This window comes from Rhinopithecus roxellana, chromosome 4, assembly GCF_007565055.1.
Source record: "Rhinopithecus roxellana isolate Shanxi Qingling chromosome 4, ASM756505v1, whole genome shotgun sequence".
Taxonomy (NCBI): Eukaryota; Metazoa; Chordata; class Mammalia; order Primates; family Cercopithecidae; genus Rhinopithecus; species Rhinopithecus roxellana.
Window position 1 is genome coordinate 69,357,989 of NC_044552.1, and position 22,764 is coordinate 69,380,752.

General features: G+C 40.7%; 1 protein-coding gene across 7 annotated transcripts in view; it reads left to right on the plus strand.

The window, feature by feature from the left end:
• Positions 1 to 22,764, plus strand: part of ARID1B (AT-rich interaction domain 1B) — a 445,370-nt gene that overhangs the window by 329,257 nt on the left and 93,349 nt on the right. For all 7 annotated transcript variants that reach the window (XM_030928075.1, XM_030928069.1, XM_030928073.1 and 4 more), the window contains one exon: positions 13,819 to 13,908. In XM_030928075.1, coding sequence (XP_030783935.1) covers positions 13,819 to 13,908 — 90 coding nt within the window. The remainder of the gene's footprint in view (positions 1 to 13,818; positions 13,909 to 22,764) is intronic.

Consider the following 22,764-nt stretch of genomic DNA (forward strand, 5'->3'; position numbering starts at 1 on the left):
GTCTTGTTCCTTACTTTTAAAAGTATGAGTTTTATGCCAAGGGTTTAAAAATCTTAAGTTTTGTCATGAAAACAAGCTGTCATTACTTAGTGTAATCACAAATGCTATGAAATTTTAAACTCTGTAAGAAAAAGCATATTATTTTAGTACATAAATCGACATTTAATGCTATATCTAAATGGAGAATCTCTAGAAACCATGCCACCTATAGTACCAGTGTTTTATCTGTTAGTCTCAACTTTATACAGTCTGTGTTATTTCCCTCAAATTCCAGTGTTTAATTCCCAAACTCTGTATTTTTCCCTTCCTCTTCTCACATCCAGAAGCAGCATAAAGATGCCCATTGATTGACCACGTGTGCCACCTTTTTGGTCTGGAAAACACGGTCCCTGGTACCTGCAGGGCACAGCAAGCGCTCACATGCTATATTCTCTTTTAGGTGCAAAATGACTCCAAGGGAGTGAGCATCCGCGTGTGGCACTTTTCATAGCCAACCACCGTGTTTACAGGCAGAATTGTCACGAAGCACTGGAACCCAGAATGAGAAATTTGTGACAAGAGAGGGTGGAGGCGAGTGAAACTTTGATTAAAGGAAAGTGCCTTGACTTTCAAAAGGCCTGTCTCTATCCGGCAGCACAGAGCAGCGATCAAGTGGAAGAAAGGGAGCAGGCAGGCGCCTCAGCTAATCTTTCTCCTGGGGGCCCAGGTGGACAAATTGGCAACCCTGTTCACGGCTTTTTTTCCTTCTCCCCTTTGTGTCATAAGAACTGCTAATCGGATCCATGCTGCTGCAACTGTGGTTAGTTATTAGCAGAATAAAAGCAGATTTCTTCAAAAGAACGGGTGGGGGAAACGACTATACAAAATTGCAAGGTTGTTAGAATCTTAAATGCACAGCAGTCGATTTTTCCCCTTATTCTGAATTAGACGATGAATACAAGTCTTTCATCTGTCACGATACCCATTTCTTCAGAAGGCAGCCAAATATTAAGCTTCTCAAACAAAAAAGGAATCTTAGAAAGAGGAAAAATATTGAGGAGGAATAAAAATGGGTGAGAGAAGGGAAAATTAGGTTTTGTTTTTATTAATTTGCCCTGGTGAGAGAAATATAAACCGCCCGCTCTATTTGGCGGCCCCCGCCCCCCGCCTCTTACCTTACATCAAAGCGAGAATTCGAGAGAATGGAGCTGGTGGCTGTTCAGCATTTTATGTCTGGTGTTCTGCCTGAGGAAAGTTCAGAACCTACCTCTTTCCTTACAGATAGCAGAGTGTTGTGAATCCGGACTTCCTGGGGAAGGCCGGGCTAACAATGCCATACCCAAATGTGCAGAATAGACCTTTCCCTCACAAGTGGGTTTTCACATGGCCCGGTAGACCTGGGAATTGTATGCCTGAGCTTTAAAGCTATTACAAAGGGTGTGTTTTGATGAGAATGCCAGCTTTTCAGCGTGGTAGTTGATGTACTTCAGGACATCACGGACTTTCACAGGGGGTGCCTCCCAGATCCTCAAGATTCCCAAAGTTAGACGTGGTTCCTGCTTTCATCCAAATCACATTTTTGATCATATTGCCTATTTACTATTCATGTCTTCACACCTGAAGTTAACTAAAGTGGAGAAGCTTTCCTTAAAGTTCCATCTTTTATTTAATGGCTGTTTTATCCACAAAGACACAGTTTTCATTCACCTCCCCAGAGTCGGTCCTGAGTGGAGCAGCAAGCACGGTGGAACCCAGGTTGAGCTGCGCCAGCCGCCGCCCTGAGAGTCACGCCTCCGTCAAACCCAAAGCACACAATATTCCCACACCTTTCAGGTCACTTAGCAGTCATCCAGACTAAAAATGTCTCATTTTAATGCGGAGAATCCCCTATATGTAAATGTTTTATGATTCCAGTTTATTTATTTATTTTTTTATTTTTTATTTTCTTTTGAGATGAAGTCTCGCTCTGTGACCCAGGCTGGGGCGTGGTGGCGTGACCTCGGGTCGCTGCAACTTCCACCTCTCAGGTTTAAGCGATTCTCCTGCCTCAGCCTCCCAAGTAGCAGGGATTACAGGTGGCCACCACCAGGTATTTTTGTAGAGACAGGGTTTTACTATGTTGGCCAGGCTAGTCTCGAACTCCAGACCTCAAGCAGTCTGCCTGCCTCGGCCTCCTAAAGTGCTGGGATTACAAGTGTGAGCCATTGCACTGGGCCAACTCCAGTTTATCTTCAATCAAAGCTGTGCTGACTTAAATAGTCAAGTCTAGAAGTCCGTGCATCACTGTATATCCTCTGACTTAACTTGTCCTTTGCCTTGCCAGAGACTTTCCGGTTTCTCTGCCCCAAGTCCTCTCTGGGAAGATATCTCCCCAAAAGGGATCGCATGGGTATCAGTGATCAGACTATTAAACCAACTTCCAAAGGTCTGTCTTACCCTTGCAACTGTCAGAGTTTATGAAGAGAACCCATGTGGAAAAGCATTATGTAGTTTTAATATGTTTAATTAATAAAAGTTCCAGTTTGAAATCTATTATAGTAGGCTGGGTGAATAACGTTTTATAAGTTGGTCTTTAAGGGCTTTTATGAGGGCATCATTCACATAGACCGCATCATATTCACTTCTGTTTTCTACCTGTTTGCTGATCGTCCTTTGTAGCTAATTTATCTTCAGGCCTCGCAGTGAGGTTTAGAAAAAGACTTGGAACCCTCAGACCACAGTAGGGAGAAGAGTTGAAAAGCTTGATCCAGCAGGTTTTTGGCAGTGTATTAGTTTGTTTAGAATGAAGGTATGTGGCCCTGTGAACGGTGTGTGGGAGCTGCCTTGTTCTGTGAAGTTCAGGAATTGGAAGTATCCTCATTCCCTTCATGGCTCAGGAGTATCCAAGTCAGATAGCCTCTGAAGTGCCCATTTATCTGTGCTTTTAGGACCGAATGACACATCAATAGTGTGTAACATTTTGCATAAGGATTTAGGAACGTCTAGCCCTATTTTGAATGAACTTCTGAGCCGTATGACATGAAAAGGTTTATCTCCCAAAGCAGAGGCTTAACTCCTTAAAGGTGAGGACACCAAGCTACTGTGGTTCTGTGTTCTCAGTTGAAAGGTAGGGAAGAACATTACTTTCTGGTTTATACTGCGCTCATCTGAGATAGGATTTATTCACAATAAAGAATTGTGTCGACAGCCTGTTCACAAACATCTTGCCCACCACTCTGCCCTAATACAGGACCTTTTGGTAAGGGCGAGATGATCTTATTAGAGACAGAGGCACACACACCCCATGCTGAACAATAGGAAATGTTGTAAGTTCACACCCACTCTCTTCAGATAAACTGTTAACCAGAACCACTAAGCGGGAGCTCGAGCAGATTCTGTGTATCGGTAGTTTGCTTGGAGCATATCGAAGTTGGTGTCAGCCAGCCTGCTTCTTCATTCTGAGAATAAGTGGGATTTTTTTTCTGTTCTTGAAGCAAGTGAAATAGAAAACACAACAGAAGGTTGCTATGTCTAAATAACTTGTGGATTTTCTAACTCATCTAAATAAATGCCAAGACTAGGAAAACGTATTTTTCATTTACACCATTAGGTTAATACCTAATATACCTGCAGGTTTTTAAAGAAATGACCCAGGAAATCCTTGTGCTGTATCGCAGAGCTGTACCATCTTACCCCACTCTAGCTTCTTAGTAAGTTAGATAAGATGTACAGTGATTTCCACAGATGTGAAGTCTACCATGCAGCCAACCAATGCTGTCTCTTAACAAAATTATATTGTCATTTATCATGGTGGAAGAAAAGATCCTGACCAGTTCTTCATGTTTCAGAAATTAAAGGAGCAACTAAATGCAACCCATGGTAAGAAGTTGTAGTGTAATTACTAGTAGGTTTGGCAGAATATAAGAAATGTATCCTCCAGAAGATCAGTAAAGTCAGACGGTGGCAGGTGAGACCCGTATTCTACTTTAAAGATTTGAAAGAGAGCCGATTTCCATGAGGCTGTACTAGAATAAAGCAACCCAGTGTTTCAGTTTTGGATGCAGCAGAATTGCAGAGTCAGTGGGAAGTAGAAGATGAACACGATCATGTAGAAATGTATCAGTATTTGGTTGCTACAATGTGTTCTTTTAATTTCTCACTAAAGTTAATGACACCACCAAGAATTCTTGACGAGTAGAAGAATTAATTCAATTGCTAATTGCTGAAAACTATGAAATACATATTGATTCTGTAGCACATTTCATGGAGTAACTTGATTGTGATAGAGTTACTTGCAAAGTGATTGGAAGCATTCTTCATTTCTTCTCAGAATTCAACAAGAACCACAACCAGTTTAATCCACATGGACCTAAGAATAGGTGTGTCTTACCCTTGCAACTGTCACAGAGTTTATGAAGAGGACCCAAGTACTTGCCACTGAACACCTCATGATCTCCGTGTATTGAGGATAACTGGCCAATAAAATTGTCCAAATGTCCATGGTTTAACATGTCTTTTCATGTTAATTATAAAAAGTCAATCTTCTTGAATTACTAATGGAAGAATATAATTTAGGACATTGCCCTCTATATAGTGAGTACTCTTTTTTTTTTTTTTAAACCTCATTTGGTACATTCAAGCTAACTGTCTCCAATTTGCCCGCGAACTTGTAAGACAGATAAATGCGTATTCTAGACAGTGCGCTCTCTTTAGTTCCTTCTTTATTCACTTTTGCCCAGAGTCAGCTAATGTAGGAAAATTGGAAGATGGAATGGATCTGAGGCACTAAAACTGAAATCAGGTAGTGTCTGTCATTCAGACTCCAGATTTGCTATCTTGACTAATCATGTCAATATTCCATGTCAGGTAACTAAATCCATCTTAGGTTAGTTGACTTTTTAGCTGTAATGATGTGAAAGGAAGGAGTGATTTTTCTATGGCCACTACTACTTTTGAAACATGGAATTTCTGAATATTTCTATATCTATTAGTATTACTAATACTGGAAATAATGCAGTATTATTTGAAAAGGGGTGAGTGGTTTGTTTGCCAGAATTGGTTGTGGTTCAGAGTTAGTGTTCTTGTGAGTTTCTGTAATTGTATACTGTAGTAATGTGGAAAGGAATTATTCCCAGGGAATGTTCGCCTCAATAAAGGATTAATGTGGGAATCCTATTCACCTCATGTTTATTCTCTACCATCCCTACACAAAAGTAATAGAGTATAATTTATGCAGTGCATCTGATCAGTAGTTGATCTGATCTGTTGGTTTGTTTCTGATCCGAAAGAGATGGAAAAATAAAACTACAAGTAATCATTTATCTAAACATTTACCTGCTAAATGTACTTACCATTTAAGTCTTAGACCTTTGCCTGCATTAAGTGCTAAGGAACCCAGTGCATTCTTACATCTAGATAGGAAAGAGCATAAAGCAACTTTTGTTACTGACATTTATTTATGAAGTCTTCCCCTTTAAATATGGAAGAATGTGAGATGTATATATCAGTGCTGTTGTTACTAAATACTCATCTGTATTGGCTTTTTCAGCAAGTATTCCTCCTGAGTGTTTTCTTCTTTTCTTTTCTTTTTTTTCTTTTTTTGTTTTTTTGAGATGGAGTCTTGCTCCATAGCCCAGGCTGGAGCGCAGTGGCGCAGTCTCAGCTCACTGCAAGCTCTGCCTCCCGGGTTCGAGCGATTCTCCTGCCTCAGCCTCCTGAGTGGCTGGGATTACAGGCACCCGCCACCACTCCCAGCTAATTTTCATGTATTTTTAGTAGAGACGGGGTATCACCATATTGGCCAGGCTGACCTCAAACTCCTGACCTTGTGTTCCACCCGCCTCGGCCTCCCAAAGTACTGGGATTACAGGCGTGAGCCACTGCACCTGGCCTTCCTGAATGTTTCTTTACTGATATTATCATTTAGAACAGGGATCACAAACTACAGCCTGAGGACCAAATTCAGACAACCGCCTGTTTTGGCAAGTGAAGTTTTATTTATGCTATTTTGTTTTCATATTGTCTGTGGCTGCTTTTGAACTACAACAGCTGAGGTGAGTAGTGCAACATAAAACATATGGTCTGTGAAACCTAAAATGTTTACTATCTGGCAGTTTACAGAAAAAGTTTGCCTAATTCTCATCTAGAATAGTAAGATAAAACTGCATGATTACAGATGAGTTATAAATATCTAATTATCTATTAATCTGAGCTTGGTTCCTGGAATCATTAGCTATACATTTATTTTTTTTTCAACAAATACTTATTGAATGGTTACTATATGCCTGGTTCAAGAGATATAATATGGCAGGGAACCAAACAGATGGAATTTTCTGTCTGTATGGAATGTATATTGTAGTCAGATGAGACAAACAAAGAACAGAATTAAATTAAGAACTATGAGAAATGTTAATACTGTGTCCACTTGTAAAAAATCATAGAACTTGGCACTTGTTAGTACTGACTGCCCCACCATCTTATTCTATGAAGTATGCTAAGCTATAATATATTCATGCCTCAGTCCATCCACTGTACATTATACATTACTGAATGTGTGCTAATTTACCAAAATATATGTATTGGCCACTTTTTCCCAATTGTGTTATATACTAAAATCCCAGAGTTATGTTACTTGAATGTTTGGTACTTATCTTGATTTAGTTCTTAAAAGCTATTTTCAATTGGATAAAATTCTCCCAAAACCTCTCCTAGTGTAAGATTTTAAAGTAAATATTAGCAAACAGAATCCAACAGTGCATTAAGAAAATAATGTACCATAAGTGGCATTTATTCCAGGAATGCAAAGTTGGTTCAATATTAACAACTGGTGTTTTGTTTTGTTTTGTTTTGTTTTGTTTTGTTTTGTTTTGTTTTGTTTTGTTTTTTTGGGAGACAGAGTCTTGCTCTCTTGCCCAGGCTGGAGTGCAGTGGCATGATCTCAGCTCACTGCAACCTCCGCCTCCCAAGTTCAAGCGATTCTCCTGCCTCAGCCTCCTTTGTAGCCGGGATTACAGGAGCCTGCCATCATACCCGGCTAATTTTTTGTATTTTTAGTAGAGACAGGGTTTCACCATGTTGACCAGGCTGGTCTCCAACTCCTGACCTCGTGATCCGCCCATCTTCGCCTCTCACAGTGCTGGGATTACAGGCGTGAGCCACTGTGCCCGGCCTAACAACTCTATTATTATTATTATTATTATTATTATTATTATTATTATTATTATTTACTTTTTATTTTTTATTTTTTTTGAGACAGAGTCTCACTCTGTCTCCCAGGCTGGAGTACAGTGGCGCGATCTCAGCTCCCTGCAAGCTCTGCCTCCTGGGTTCACACCATTCTCCTGCCTCAGCCTCCCAGGTAGCTAGGACTACAGTCGCCCGCCACCACACCTGGCTAAATTTTTTGTATTTTTAGTAGAGACGGGGTTTCACCGTATTAGCCAGGATGGTCTCAATCTCCTGACCTCGTGATCCGTCCGTCTCGGCCTCCCAAAGTGCTGGGATTACAGGTGTGAGCCACTGCGCCCAGCCACAACTCTTATTAATATATACCGTAAACATACATCTAGTGGGGGGAAATCCTCCCTTTAACAAAAGTCAGCACCCAGTTATGATAAAAACACTCAAGGAAGTAGCAATGGAGAGATACACTTTCAACATGGTAAAATGTATATGCTTTAGTTTCACTTACGGAATAGGGAAGCTCTAGAAGCATTTCCACTAAGATCACAAATGAGGCAAGGATCATCACTATCTTCAATACTGTTCAATAATGTACTACAGATATTAGCCAATGTAGTTAGGCAAGATAACTCCATTAAAGGCATAAGGAAGAGTATAGGAGAAATAAAACTGTCTATTTACAGATGATACAATAGTATGCCTGGAAAACCCCAGAGAATCAATGACAAATTAGCAGTGAAAGAATTCATTTAATGCAGTAGTGAGACATAAAATTAACATGCAAAAAGAAGTAGTCTTTCTATACATAAACAATAAGCAGTTAAAAGACATATAATGGTGAAGAGAATCCCATTTACAGTAACAGCAAGGAAGACTATGTGCTTAGGAATAAACTTAACATAAAATGTGCAAACCCTCGGGGTACCTAAAAGAAACTAAAGAAGACTTAAATGAAAGATGTCTCTTGCTCTTGGATGGGATGAACTCAGCAGTCATGAGTTCTCCTTAATTGATGATTTCAATCCAGTTGCCGTGAAAATATTAGTGAGCTATTTTATATGGTTGGACAGGTTGATGCTAAAGTTCATATAGAAAAACATGCAAGAAAACGTAGAAAACACTGGAAAAGAAAAGGTGAGGGGCACTATTCTTACTGGACATTAAAACGTGGTATAAAAATGCTAGAACTAAAAATAGTGTGTGCTGGCCAGTGGAATAGAAGAGGAAGTCTGGAATTTGACCAAATACATATGAAAATGTATTAAATGACAAAGACGATATTTCAAGTCACTGGGCTAAGAATGGATTTTTAAATAATTGTGTTGGAATGCTTGGGGAGCCATGTGCCAAGAGATAAAGTTAGATCCATCCTCACATCAAATAAACTTGAGGGAGATGGGAAAAAACCATGCATGTACTCGAAGAAAACTAGGGTGAATTCCTCTTTAACCTCAGTATAGAGAGAATAGCTTCCTAACTGTGACTCGCAATCCAGAGGCAATAAAAATAAAGACTGGTAAATTTGACTACATTAAAAAAAAAATTCCACTATAAAAGACACCGCAAGCAAAACTAAAAGACAACTGACAAAGTAGGAGAAGATACTCACAATATATACTACAAACAGAGGGCTAATATCTTTAATATATAAAGAACCCTTAAAAATTCCAGGGCAAAGGATTAAGAACGTAAACAGAAAAATAGAAAGACTTGAACAAACAGTTCACAAGAAAAGATATTAAAATGGTCCTAAAATATGAAAGAGTAGTCAAACTCATTCAGAATCAGTAAGACTGGTAATTTATTATTATTATTATTATTTTGAGATGGAGTCTTGCTCTGTTGTCCAGGCTGGAGTGCAGTGATGCGATCTCGGCTCACTGCAACCTCTGCCTCCTGGATTCAAGTGATTCCCCTGCCTCAGCCTCCCCAGTAGCTGGGGTTACAGGCACGCACCACCATGCCTGGCTAATTTTTGTATTTTTAATAGAAACGTGGTTTCACCATGTTCGTCAGGCTGGTCTCAAAGTCCTGACTTTGTGTTCTGCCCGCCTCAGCCTCCCAAAGTGCTGGGATTACAGGGGTGAACCACCGTACCTGGCCAAGACTGGTAAAATTTTTTTAAACAGCAATACAGTCTATTAGTGAGGTTCTGGAGAGACAGGTCTTTCAAACATTGCTTGTAGCAATGTAAATTGGTACAAAGTTTCTAGAAGGAAATTTGGAATTGTGTAACCTTTTAGACCCAACAGTCCCACTTCAGGGAATTTTCCCTGAACATAGACCCGAGCAATACAAAAATACATCCACAAAAGATTGGAAACTGTCTAAATGTCCACACACAGGAGAGTGTTGAGTAAACTACGGAGCACACACACAAAGGGGTATTGGGGAGCCCGGGACAGTATGTCCAGGACAGCGTGAAAAAAAAAGCAAAGCCCAAAAGATACTTAGGGTGTGCCACAAACTTACCAGCTTAAAACAAGTCACATTCATTATCTCTGTTCCCCTGGCAGAGAGTTCAGGCACCTCTTAGCTGGGTCCTTGCTCAGGACTTACAAGGTTGCAGTCAAGATGTTGGGCAGCCTGTATTCTCATCTGGAGTCCCAGCTTGGGAAGAGTCTACTTCCAGTTTCTTTCAGATTGTGGCAGCTTCATTTCCTTGCGGTTGTTGGAGTGAGGTCCTGAGATTCCGGAGGCCTCCCTGTTCTTGCCTTAGGCTCAGTTCACATCAGAGAGGCCTATTTCCTAGAAGGCCTGAGCCCTGTTGAAATGTCAGGCCCATACAGGATCATCTCTCTCCCTTTTGATTATTTCAAAGTCAGCTGATTAGGTAGTTTAATTATATCTGCAAAATCGTTTCACATTTGTCATCTGACATAATTGCAGGAGTGACAGCCCATCACTTTCTTCACATTCTGTGGATAGAATCACAGGTTCTGCTCTCAGTCGAAAGGAGGGGATTACTCACCAGTGTTACTCATTGGAGGTCACTTGAGGGTGTGTCTGCCACAGTGAGTGGAGAGAAATAGTCTAATAAATAAAAAACCAAGTGAGGAAGAAGACGGCGCTTCTCACAATGGAATTCCAGTAACTAAATGTGGAAGAAAAAGGGGAAACAGAGAATCCTCGTTAGCCAATACCACTGTAGTAAATGTAAACAAGATCTTCTAAAGGATCCTGAAATTCGTGGGTGCAGGTTTGAGGAGGCATAGGATTTGCATAGTCTTAAATATTTTCCAAAAAATACTTAACCAACTACAAAGGGAAAATAGATTGTACTCCGAAGGGTATGACATTTCTGTGGTACACTTCCCCAAATTCATAACCTCATTTTAGTGATAAAAATATTATCAGAGCAAATCAAATTTGGCAACATTCTACAAAATAACTGATCAGTACCCTTCAAAGGCGTCAGGGTCACAAAATAGAAGGAAAGACTGAGGTACCAACCAACTGGAGGAGGCTAAGAGGAAGTCACTAATTGCAATGTGCGATGATCCCCCAAACAAAGACATGACGTGGAAAAATGGGTATAATTCAAATGAGGTCTTTAGGTAAGCTTCTCTTCTAGGTAATTGTATTATGGTTATATAGGATGTTAACATTGGAGGGGGTGAGCTAAAGGATATAAGGGAACTCCTTGCACTATTTTTACAAGTTTTCTGTAAGTCTGAAATTAATTAAAAATAAAGTATATTTTTAAAATAATGATAGCATAGAATTAGGCTGATAATTTTTTGTCAGTAAAAGTAGAAATTCAGGTGACAGTTCTGCACCTAAATGTTGCATGTTGTTGTATACGTGATTATTGGAGAATACACAAGTGTATAATGGTGGAACTTATTCTAATTCGTAGGATAGTTTTTTCCAGTTGTATTTTTTTCCATCATGCTTACATCATAATAGACATTGCTGAGGAAGGAACACAGGGCTCTTTTTTTTTTTTTTTTTAACTATTTTAATATTAAAGTGCCTTCATACAGTGGGTTGGTTCACTGTGTCTGGCAGTATTCTCTTTAAAAATTATTACCACGCTTTGTTTGAGAGGTTTTACTTGTGACCAACACATGTCATATAAAAATCTATAGTTTTGAAAGTGTTTATTGCATTCGGTTGGTTCAGAGGGCTCTGAATTTTCTTCTTTATGTGGACCACGGACACAGATGAGTCTTCTGTCTCACGTTCTCAAATGCGCTTTCTGAGGCATCATCTGCTGTGACGATGTTTAAACTATGCCTGTGGAAGATCAAGTTGTTTCTTAGTAACTATAGTTACTGAATTATAGTAATTATGACTTAGTAGTTATGGAACTATGGATAGAAAGATAGGGAGTAAAGGAAAATGAATAAGATGGTTTGGGTGAATCTGTGTCATGATAAAGCTCTTGTTTCTTTAACAGAATGAATTTAATATGTGAATATTCTCGTTGCTTTAAAGGGACATCTGCTTTAGAATTGTACCACACAACCGGTAGTGCTGCTTGGCTGTGGCAGTATTTTGTGAATCATGGGATGCATTTCTTACAGCCTTTTTTATTTCTACTTGAAATATTGTGCATAAGAGCAGTGCCTCGGGCATGCACCATCTAAGCCACGGTGCCCTGTGTTCACATAGAATTACTGTTTGTTTTTACTGCCATGAGTCTGTGAATCCAGCCTGTCATGCAGAAGTGATCCTGATAATGTAAGCACTTACTGTCTTGCTGCAGCTGATTCCCCAGTGACATTTTAAAAAGTCAGTATTTGGCTGCAGAGTGCTTTAAATTTCTAAATGGACTATAGATTGGAGGCCTTAGGGTATTTCACAGGAAGCACATGACCCTGCAGTGAGCACACAGCAACTTTTGTAGATCTGTAGCCAAGTCGGTGACCAGTATTTACCCTTGAAATTGTTTTAGTTCAGAATGTTAAGTGTTTTTTACTTTACATTTAATTATTTGGTACTAATACTAATTGACTACAAATGTCTGACACTAAATGGATATTTAACGAAGTCTATGCTGTTTGTCCAGGTCTTTTATCCCGACTAGGTATGGTTCTGATGTAAAAAGCAGCTTCTAGCAGTGACACAATGCATATTTCTCAGTGTCTATAAATTCAGGTCTTTGATTTTCACTTCATCTGAAAATGAGAGTGGCAGTTACACACTCAGGAATACTCAGAAATACATTAACACGTTTTGCATTCTTCTCTAAATGAAGCCTAAGCCCCTGAAAACAATTGTTTTATAGTAATATTTTAACAGCTATTTGTATCTGTTATCTAAACTGAAAATCGTATTCCTGACCCTCTGGCTGCCACAGATACACCACGATTAGACTCAGTTTGGAGTGACAGTCCGGAGAGATTCTGGGACCGTGTCCTGCCTGGCCACGTGGGTAACACACCCATCTTGTAGAACCACAAGAGGGTTGGTTGTTGTACGTCGTCAAATACCAGGCTTTGTGCCGAATGTGTCCTGACCTTCACGGGGGCAAATTGGTGATGATCTTTAGGACATTAGTTTGTTTCTTTATTATTTGTATTTCTTTTGAGCAATATGCATGACTATGGAGCAGTGGGTCTGATGGGGTCAGAGCAGTTAGCCTGATCCAACCAGGGTGTCAGGACCACCGCACCAGAGGACTACGCAGTGTTCTTTTTGTGTGCGTATGAGTGTATTTGTGTTTCCAATTTATTGAAGCAAAGGGGGAGGGTAGAAGATAAAATAGCATGGTCCTCATGTCACGAGAGCTAGTGCCTTGAGGACTGTGCTAAATTCAACTGCCTTTTAAATTCCATTACATTTTTAGTCATAGAAATGCATCTAAACCTCTGAGCCAAAAAGTGAGTTGAGATCATCAGCTACCTCTGATGATTTTTAAATTTCAAAATCTCATCTCCTGCCTTCACATGACTCATCTTTCTTTTATCAATATAGTAAGAAGTATCTTCCTTTAAATAATATTATCAGATTATGATTTATTAAGTATTTGTTATGCTCAGAAAGGGATTGAAGGAATACGGATAAGATTCCTGTCTTAAGGAGCTTACGTTATATTTGGAAAAGACAAACTGAGCATACATTTAAAACTGGAAATTAAATAGATACTATTGCTGTATTAACAATAAAGATCAAAAGAGATGCAGAATAATAGTCCCTTCTTTAGTGATCATATATACTGCATTTTATAGTAGAATTTTTTTTGTTTCTTAATGGAGGACTTCTAAGTTTATGTTAAGTCTCTCATTGACTAATGATGAAGATTTTTTAGAAGTCTATTGATATTACTGTATTGATTGGATATTACCATGAGTGATTGTCGGCCACTCTGCATGCCTGCCCACCTGGAAGCTCACGTAAGAGTCAGGAAGATGAGTTTGGCCCTACATTTTCTGAAATGCCTTGAAGAAGTGTGTGTCAAGAAATTTCAGCTACAGATTGATTCATGTATGAGTTTAGGAACTCATTCAGTAACAGCTTTTCAGCAGGTGTGTAGCTAAATATGTTTATTCATGTTTCTCTTTGTTTCCCAGGGAAAAGATGAACTATTACACTCTGAGCTATGTCTTTTTTTAATGGGGCTATATCTTTTGTGATCATAAAAATTAAATGTAGCTATGTCTTGGTTTTGCATGACTGCACTGTTAATGCAAAGGGTTCTCCCATCTCCACTTTCCCTCCTGTGTTTTACAGGTAGTCAGATGCCTCCGCAGCCACCCGGGAGCCAGTCAGAATCCAGTTCCCATCCCGCCTTGAGCCAGTCACCAATGCCACAGGAAAGAGGTTCGTCTCCAGTTCATGTCTTACATGCCTATAGTGCTTTCAGGCGATAAGGCTTACGTGAGTTTGCTTACCTATGCACCTCCTTATCATTACTTTTTTTTAAAGGATGTTATGTTTTCTTATCAGATGGAAGAAACAAACAAAAACCCTTCCAATAAATATGGAGAGGAGGGAGGATGCTTTCTTGCAGGTGGGGTGAAGTTTTGTCAAAGTACAGTTCAAGGCCCTAAGAATGTGTGTGTCCACATAGCACCATGAAGCACGGTTCACATGTGACTGTAGTCTGGTATTAGATCTAGCTGTGTAAAAATAACTTTGAATGACTCAACTAGGGTATCAGTCCCCATGCGTATGTACGTGGGTTGGGGGTGAGGGGTTGTGTGTGTTAATACTGGTTATTCCCTGATATTTAATAGTAAGATTTTAAACCCAGAGCAAGACCCTGTCTTAATAAATGGTAAAATCTTAGAACTGGAGCAGACCTAAAACTTTCTATGGCCCTGGTCACCTAAAGCAACTGAGGAGTATAGAGGTTAGGTGTGACTTCCCTTATTCTCAGGAGCTAGTTAGTGCCAGTCCCAGAGAAAAAGAATATGGGCTTTTCTGAAACCTTTGGAGAGAAGTGGCCCCACATCTGCTAGTGCTCTTGACCTTGAGCTCAGTCCTGCCTGTCATCCCTGCCATGAGTTTCTTACTGCCTTGCAGAGACCTTGGGCCCACCCATAGTTACCTCTGTCTTCATTCTCACTTGAAGCAGTAAAGCTACACTTTGTGGTGGTTTTAATCCAGATTGGTGTACTGGGGAGGTACGAGAAGCCTACCTGTGCACCCCTGGTGCAGTGGCAGGTCACTTCCCTTGCTGTGGGGCAAGGCTCGCCTGCTCCATCCCACACCAAAAGAGAGAAATACCACTGTCCTCCACTCCCCTCCTCTCTCACACAGGCTTGGAGGCCAGAAGTTCCCACCTTGGCAGCTAATATGTACTGAGCTCCTTACCTCTACTGTTTATAACTTTTTGTATATGAGTTGTAGAGATGATGATTTGCTTCTGATTAGAATTATGATTTCTGATTAGAATTATGAGGTTTAAGTTATTTTACATGTTAAAAACTCAGCAGCATGTTTAGAAAGTAATGTCAATGAAAAGATAGATTTGTTTTATCTACACATCATTTGTGTTGAATTGAATGTTTCAGAGGGATAAAATGAATTTTTCGTTTTCCAATACCATTACATATTTAACTTTTTATTATAATTTAAGGTATACTTGATAATATAATTTTTTTTTTGTTTTTTTGTTTATTGGGGTTTTTTTGAGACGGAGTCTCCCTCTGTCGTCTGGGCTGGAGTGCAGTGGCCGGATCTCAGCTCACTGCAAGCTCCGCCTCCCGGGTTCACACCATTCTCCTGCCTCAGCCTCCCGAGTAGCTGGGACTACAGGCGCCCGCCACCTCGCCCGGCTAGTTATTTGTATTTTTTAGTAGAGACGGGGTTTCACCGTATTAGCCAGGATGGTCTCGATCTCCTGACCTCGTGATCCGCCCGTCTCGGCCTCCCAAAGTGCTGGGATTACAGGCTTGAGCCACTGCGCCCAGCCAATATAATGTTTTAATAATGGAATAGTTCATGGTTTTTAAACTTTAGAGTGTGTGAGAATCATCTGGAGGACTGTTAAAAGAGATTCCTAGGCCCCACCCCCAAGTTTCCGATTCAGAAGGTTTGAATTGGGACATTTAAAACCTCCATTTTTGGCAAGTTCTCAGATATTGCTGATGCCGGTGACTTGAGGACCGTACCTTGAGAACCACTGCCTCCTAATGGTGCAATAATAAGTTTTCGAGGTGGGAGAATCACCTGAGCCCATGGAGGTCAAGGTTGCAATGAGCTGCAATCACACCATTCACTGTACTCCACCCTGAGCAACACCCTGTCTCAAAAAAATAAAAATAGATTTTAATAATTGTGTGAATATGTGCATTTGTTTCCCTGAATTCTCTACTGTGACCTGCTGTAAATCATCCTTTCATCCCATATCATCTCTATAAATTGCTTGATCTGTATTAACTCCTCATGTGGCTCTGGTCATCTTGAAGGCATTATAGAAGTTCATAGTGTGCTGGTGCCAAGCAAGCGTGACTCTGACTAAAATCCTGTTTTGGGTTGTGAGTTGCACCTGTGTTGTATGGTTGGGTCACTGTGGGGAAAAAGGAAATTGTCCTGCACTGGATGCCTGCTCGGGTCAGGCAGAGAACTGAGATGAAGACTCACCCCATAACCCTGTAACATCACTCTCCCAGTTCTTTCTGTTTTAACACGTGTTAAAGGGTAAGAGGTCCCTTATTTGACAGTCTTAAAATTTTAACCTTTGTTACTAGGAAGAAAAAAGAAAGAAAGAAAAGAGAAACCCTCTCCTTGAACAATGTGTTTCCCAACCCTTTCCAACAGATACGTGCTTGGGAAATTGGGCAGTGTAGAAAGCCAGATGTGAAAAACAGGACGACAGTTAGGAAACTGAGCTAAATCAAACTTTTAGCTTAAATTAACACACTTTCAAGGCAAAATCTAGGCTTTTTAGTGGTACCATTGTATGGAAATTACCATGTTAATATGATTATTGTTTTTCTTTTGATTGCCTTTATTATATGTAGTGTAGTTTGGGTAACTGACACCAGATACGTAACAATCTGAGTGGTTATAATGACCACTTCTTTTTTTTTTTTTTTTTGAGATGGAGTTTCGCTCTTGTTGCCCAGGCAGGCTGGAGTGCAATGGCGCATTCTCAGCTCACTGCAACCTCTGCCTCCTGGGTTCAAGCAATTCTGCCTCAGCCTCCCAAGTAGCTGGGATTACAGGCATGTGCCACCACACGCAGCTGATTTTGTATTTCAGTAGAGATGAGGTTTCTCCATGTTGGTCAGGCTGGTCTCGAACTCCTGACCTCACGTAATCTACCCGCCTCGGCCTCCCGAAGTGCTGGGATTACAGGCGTGAGCCACCACACCCGGCCATGACCATTTCTTTCAAATAGTAAATATAAATTATATAAGTTGCTAAATGTGAATCGATTTTTATGAATGTGATCTCTAGACCTCCTCTGAAGAGACATTATTATATTGTTATAGTTCGTTTTCACACTGCTATAAAGAACTACTAGAGACTGGGTCCTTTATAAAGAAAAGAGATTTAGCTGATCCTGCAGGCTGTGCAGCAGGCATGGCTGGGGAGGCCTGTGGAAACTTCCAGTCATGGTGGGAGGTGAAGGCAAATGTAGCACATCTCACATGGCAGGAGCAAGAGGAAGAGAGCGAAAGGGGAGGTGCTACACACTTTTAAACAACCATATCTCGTGAGTTCTCAAGAGATAGCACCAGGGGGATGATGCTAGACCATTAGAAACCACCCCCATGACCCAATCACCTCCCACCAGGCCCCACCTCCAACATTTGGGATCACAATCAACATGAGCTTTGGGTGGGTACACAAAGTCAATCTATATCGCTATGTGCATTCCCTTTTGTGTGTGTTTGTTGGTTAGGCAAGACCCTGAAAAGGAAAACTTCCTATTTTAAAGTGACTGTTATGTTAGAAGATGCTTTGCCTCGCATGAGTGAAATTTCCTCCAGCACTGGGTAGCAAGGTTCTAACGAAAATGGCTTTATTATGTGTTAAAATTTAGGAAAAAATGTTAGCTCCTAATAACCTTTGATCAAATGCCACTTGATCAGGTGTTTAAATGGCAAATGACAGTCACTTTAATGCTTTCATACAATAATAAAACCATTTGTTTGTTGGACCATCATGTGGTGTGTACCAGCAACATAACACAATGGAAAGTAAATCTAACAAAACTCTTACTAAGAAATTCCCTAAAAGTGATGCCCCCATATTGGAAAGTAACTTAACTTTGTTTATACTTTTTTTTTTTTTTTTTTTTTTTTTTTTTTTTTTTTTGAGGCGGAGTCTCGCTCTGTCGCCCGGACTGGAGTGCAGTGGCCAGATCTCAGCTCACTGCAAGCTCCGCCTCCCGGGTTTACGCCATTCTCCTGCCTCAGCCTCCCGAGTAGCTGGGACTACAGGCGCCCGCCACCTCGCCCGGCTAGTTTTTGTATTTTTAGTAGAGACGGGGTTTCACCGTGTTAGCCAGGATGGTCTCGATCTCCTGACCTGGTGATCCGCCCGTCTCGGCCTCCCAAAGTGCTGGGATTACAGGCGTGAGCCACCGCGCCCGGCTGTTTATACTCTTACAATTGATATATACCCGCCCTGTTTAGGGAAGTGCTGAAAGAAACAGGCCAAGAAATACATTAGTGAGTTAGCATCTTTTTTTAAAAAAAGTATGTCAGGCTGGGCATGGTGGCTCACACCTGTAATCCCAGCACTTTGGGAGGCTGAGGCGGGTGGATCACTTGAGGTCAGGAATTAGAGACTGGCCTGGCCAACATGGTGAAACCCCGTCTCTACAAAAAAACAAAAAAATTAGCCGGGCGTGGTGGTATGCGCCTGTAGTCCCAGCTACTCGGGAGGCTGAGGCAGGAGAATCGCTGGAACCCAGGAGGCACAGTTTGCAGTGAGCCAAGGCTGCAGTGAACTGAGATCACGCCACTGCACTCCAGCCTGGGCAACAGAGCAAGACTCTCTCAAAAAAAAAAAAAAAAAGGTGTATCACGGAAACCATAGACCCTGATAGAAGAGATAATGACATTGCTTCTCTACTGCTGAGTGCTAAAATAACCACATTGAACAGTTCTTTTTACACTTAATTTGTTTTAATAAATAAGATTATGATAATAATACTAATATTCCACTGCATACATACTTTCTTTAATGTACCCATAGGAGATAACATTTTCTTTAATGGCAAGGAATCTATAAACACATTTGCACAGAGACAAGAGGTGATGGAGAGTAAGAGATGATGCAGCCTACTTCTTTCTGGAGGTGCAGTTTTCTGAGTCCTCCCTCCAAGTCCTCATGGGGCAGTGATGCTGGCAACACTGCCCTGGAGCCTAAGTCCTCCCAGTCTCAAGAAGCTGAACCCTTGCTCTGATCTTTCTTCTCTACTTGATCCTGTGTTCCCATTCAGGAAGGGCATATGTTGATAAACCATGTACCCTGTGTTTCAGAGGTTCTACAAACCTCTGGTGACAGCAAGGTCAGCGAAGTGCCCAGATTTCCTGACAGCAGTCCTTTGTAAACCTGCAGTCCCTGTCCCCACCTCATCGCCTTTTCGATGCCCATGTTATCTAGTGGTTTTGGTACTGAGTTTTGTCACAGGACATCAATCACAAATCCATTTCCCCACATTGTACATAGATGAAAAGAACTGTGAGTTTCTACAGTTTGATATTTTCTATGTATAAAAGGTATTTGTGCAAGTAAATATGGATATGGCATCATAGGTTACAAGTGGAGGGAAAACTTTAGCTATTTACTGGGTTCTTTACTCTCTTACATAGTATTGCCTCCTCTACATTTTCTTCTGTTTTCCAGTATAAAACTTGATTTAGTATTGTGCTGCTGGAAGGGTTTTGTTTTTTTGGTTTTTTGTTTGTTTGTTTGTTTTGGGTTTTTTGGTTTTTTTTTTGAGACGGAGTCTCGCTCTGTCGCCCAGGCTGCAGTGCAGTGGCCGGATCTCAGCTCACTGCAAGCTCCGCCTCCTGGGTTCACGCCATTCTCGTGCCTCAGCCTCCCGAGTAGCTGGGACTACAGGCGCCCGGCTAATTTTTTTGTATTTTTAGTAGAGACGTGGTTTCACCGTGTTAGCCAGGATGGTCTTGATCTCCTGACCTCTTGATCCACCAGCCTCGGCCTCCCAAAGTGCTGGGATTACAGGCGTGAGGCACTGTGCCTGGCGGAACTTCTTTTTAACTAAATAAAGAAAATTAGTTTAAATTTTTTGGTCTTTACTTCTTCATTACTTATATGAATTTTAAAGAAAAATGGTCAAAACCTCAGTTTAGTATTCAGTAGTAACACATTTGCCATTGGTTTTTATTTTAAACCTCTCTGTAGATCTCATATGGCAGTATACAGAATTGTTACTAAGTCACCTTGCCAAAAAATCAAGCAGTGTAAATTAGGCCACCTAAGACATTGGAGGAACAGTTCAGGTAACCTTAAAATACCGAAATGAATCTTACAAAAATTGTAGGTGACAAGTTTACATTTGTTTTATCCTTATTTCTTAATCTTTATATGTCTTGAAATTCGAAAAGAACAATAGGAAACGGCTTATTAATAGGTTGTCCTCTTTCTCAGGAAGTCTTGGAGGGAATACAGAATAGTCATCTGAGTAGATAAATAAGTATAATAATTATTAACATTAAAGTTACCACATTTTTAACCCCAATGACACGCTAAGCTTAATGAAACTAACAAATGCCCTTCTAGTTTATTGGATTAGCAATTAGGTGAAAATGCTGAAAGAAAGCTTATTTATTTGGACAGATGTAGAGAGGTCAGAATTAATTTTTCGAAAACCTTCTAATTGAATTCCCTTTTAATTTCACAGTGGTGTCTAGTTAAACATTCATGTTAATGCCGGCGATTTTCTGAAGGTCTGAACTAGATCTGGATTCCCAAAACCAACACAGGTTATTTAACCCTTTTCATCTAGTGAGCCAGCAGGGACTTTCCTAGTGTAATCCCACAGTATTTGAATAATTAGAAGATAGTAATGAGGATTTAATTAGTCCTTGAGATACGCTGAAGCAGAACCCCTAAGAACTTCCCCTTTCGGACATAGATGTGAGTAGAATGGATGCTGCTCCAGGACTGTGAGGCAGGAGGAAATGTATTCTGTTGCTGGAGGCAGTTCTCTGGCACCATTGTGTGGCCATCAGGTCGGTGCTGAAAGCATCCTGGGTGAAATCTTCCAGAATTACGGAATAACAGCCCCCAACCTTCATTGCTGCCCACCTTCCAACCTACACAAAGACTGGCTTTTCCTCTCCACTGTTGAAAAAGAGGAGTTGTAGTCAAAGCACGCTGTACCTGATTGAAATTGGCTTTTGCTTATCGGTGGCATCAACATTAGGTGAGCTAGGCGAGTTGTGTATTTTCTCTATAGTTCTATACATTTCTCTATAGTTCTATAGAGAAAATAGATAACAAAATGTTATGTTGTTCTAAGCCTCTGGTATTTTGTCCAGCCAAACATAGGGATCTTGACAGCTGTTTGTCAGCAGAATCACAAAAATCTCATCTTTGAAATCTGATGTTCACAGAGTAATATTTATCAGTAGCTGCGTTTTTATAGATACAGACAGTGCCATTACCCAGCAAAGTGTGTAACAGATGGGGTTTGATCAGGCATTTAGAGGTTCTTTTTGCACACTACCACAAAAGGTGAATCAAAATTTCTATACTTCAAAAGTCTGAGGTTTCAAACTTAACGTGTTTTATTTAGTCTTCATTATTGAATATTTCATTATTCAATATGTCTTCATTTTTTATATGCTGCTTCTGTTATTAAGCCTAAATGTTAACTGCCTTGGTATAATTTTATTCCCACTAATTAATGGTATATTTTAGCTTCTTTACAAAGTCGGAATAGAATTCCTCATCAAATTTCGAGTCACATTCTGTTTGCATAGGGCACATCTTTTGGCTGGGGGCAAATCCTTCTCTTGCCTTTTGATGCAATCAGGGGAAAAAGAGAATGAATTCAGTGTCTTCCTATGAGTTGGACTGAGCTTCCCCAGGGCCTGCATGGCCCTCGGTGTTCATCCCCTGCCAGGGACCCCGATATCGGCAGCAGGCTAGGGCTTCACAGACGCTCAGCAGAGACTGAGCTGGACAACTAAAGCCATCCAGCTCTCTCACCCTCTCATAGCACAGGACAACCAAACTAGAAGATCTTTACTGTCGTGGAATTAAGAAAGCTTACGATTTTACCAATGAATACTGTATGTCATTTGCTGTAACATAGTGTTTGTCCCTCTGAACTCACTGTTAGTATTTGGATCTTACACAAGATTAAAGCTACCGCTGCTGCTCCCCGCTGCCCCTTTCTTCCCAGATGCATTTCCATGACTGCACAGCTCTACAGTGGGTGTCAGTATGAGCCACAGCCCTTGCACCTGGAGCCTGGCCCTAAATGGATTGTGCTGAGGCCCTTCCCCAACCCCAGCCATGCTCTTTATGACCCAGGGGTATTTAGATAGAAATAAGTACAATTTTTATGTATGTATGTATGTATGTTGAGACGGAGTCTCTCTCTGTCACCCAGGCTGGAGTGCAGTGGTGGGATCTTGGCTCACTGCAAGCTCCGCCTCCCAGGTTCATGCCATTCTCCTGCCTCAGCCTCCCAAGTAGCTGAGACCACAGGCGCCCACCATTACGCCAGGTTAATTTTTTGTATTTTTAGTAGAGACGGGGTTTCACCGTGTTAGCCAGGATGATCTCGATCTCAACCTTGTGATCTGCCCGCCTTGGCCTCCCAAAGTGCTGGGATTACAGGCATGAGCCACCGTGCCTGGCCGAAATTTTTTTACTGTTGTCAACTAGTTTCATGGTGATATTTTTACCAAAAGTTATTTTTTTAATTTGAAAATTACTCTTGAATATCTTAATTGACCTAATTCCTTAATATTCAAGAATAGATTAACAAGTCAGTACTGAAATGAAGGAGACCACCCAGATGATTGTTAAGGAGCTGGAAGTGGGGTTTGATACTTTTTTCTGTTTTTGCAAACTACAGAAATCATTTTGTTCCTCTTTCTATTGGATTCCCAGTTGTAAATGTGACAGTAAATCTGCAGATGCTGAGATGTTTCGTAAGATATACCAGTTGTCAGAAAACGTTCTCTTAATCTACCTTCCTAGTCTTAAAGAGTAAATGTATCATTTTCCTAA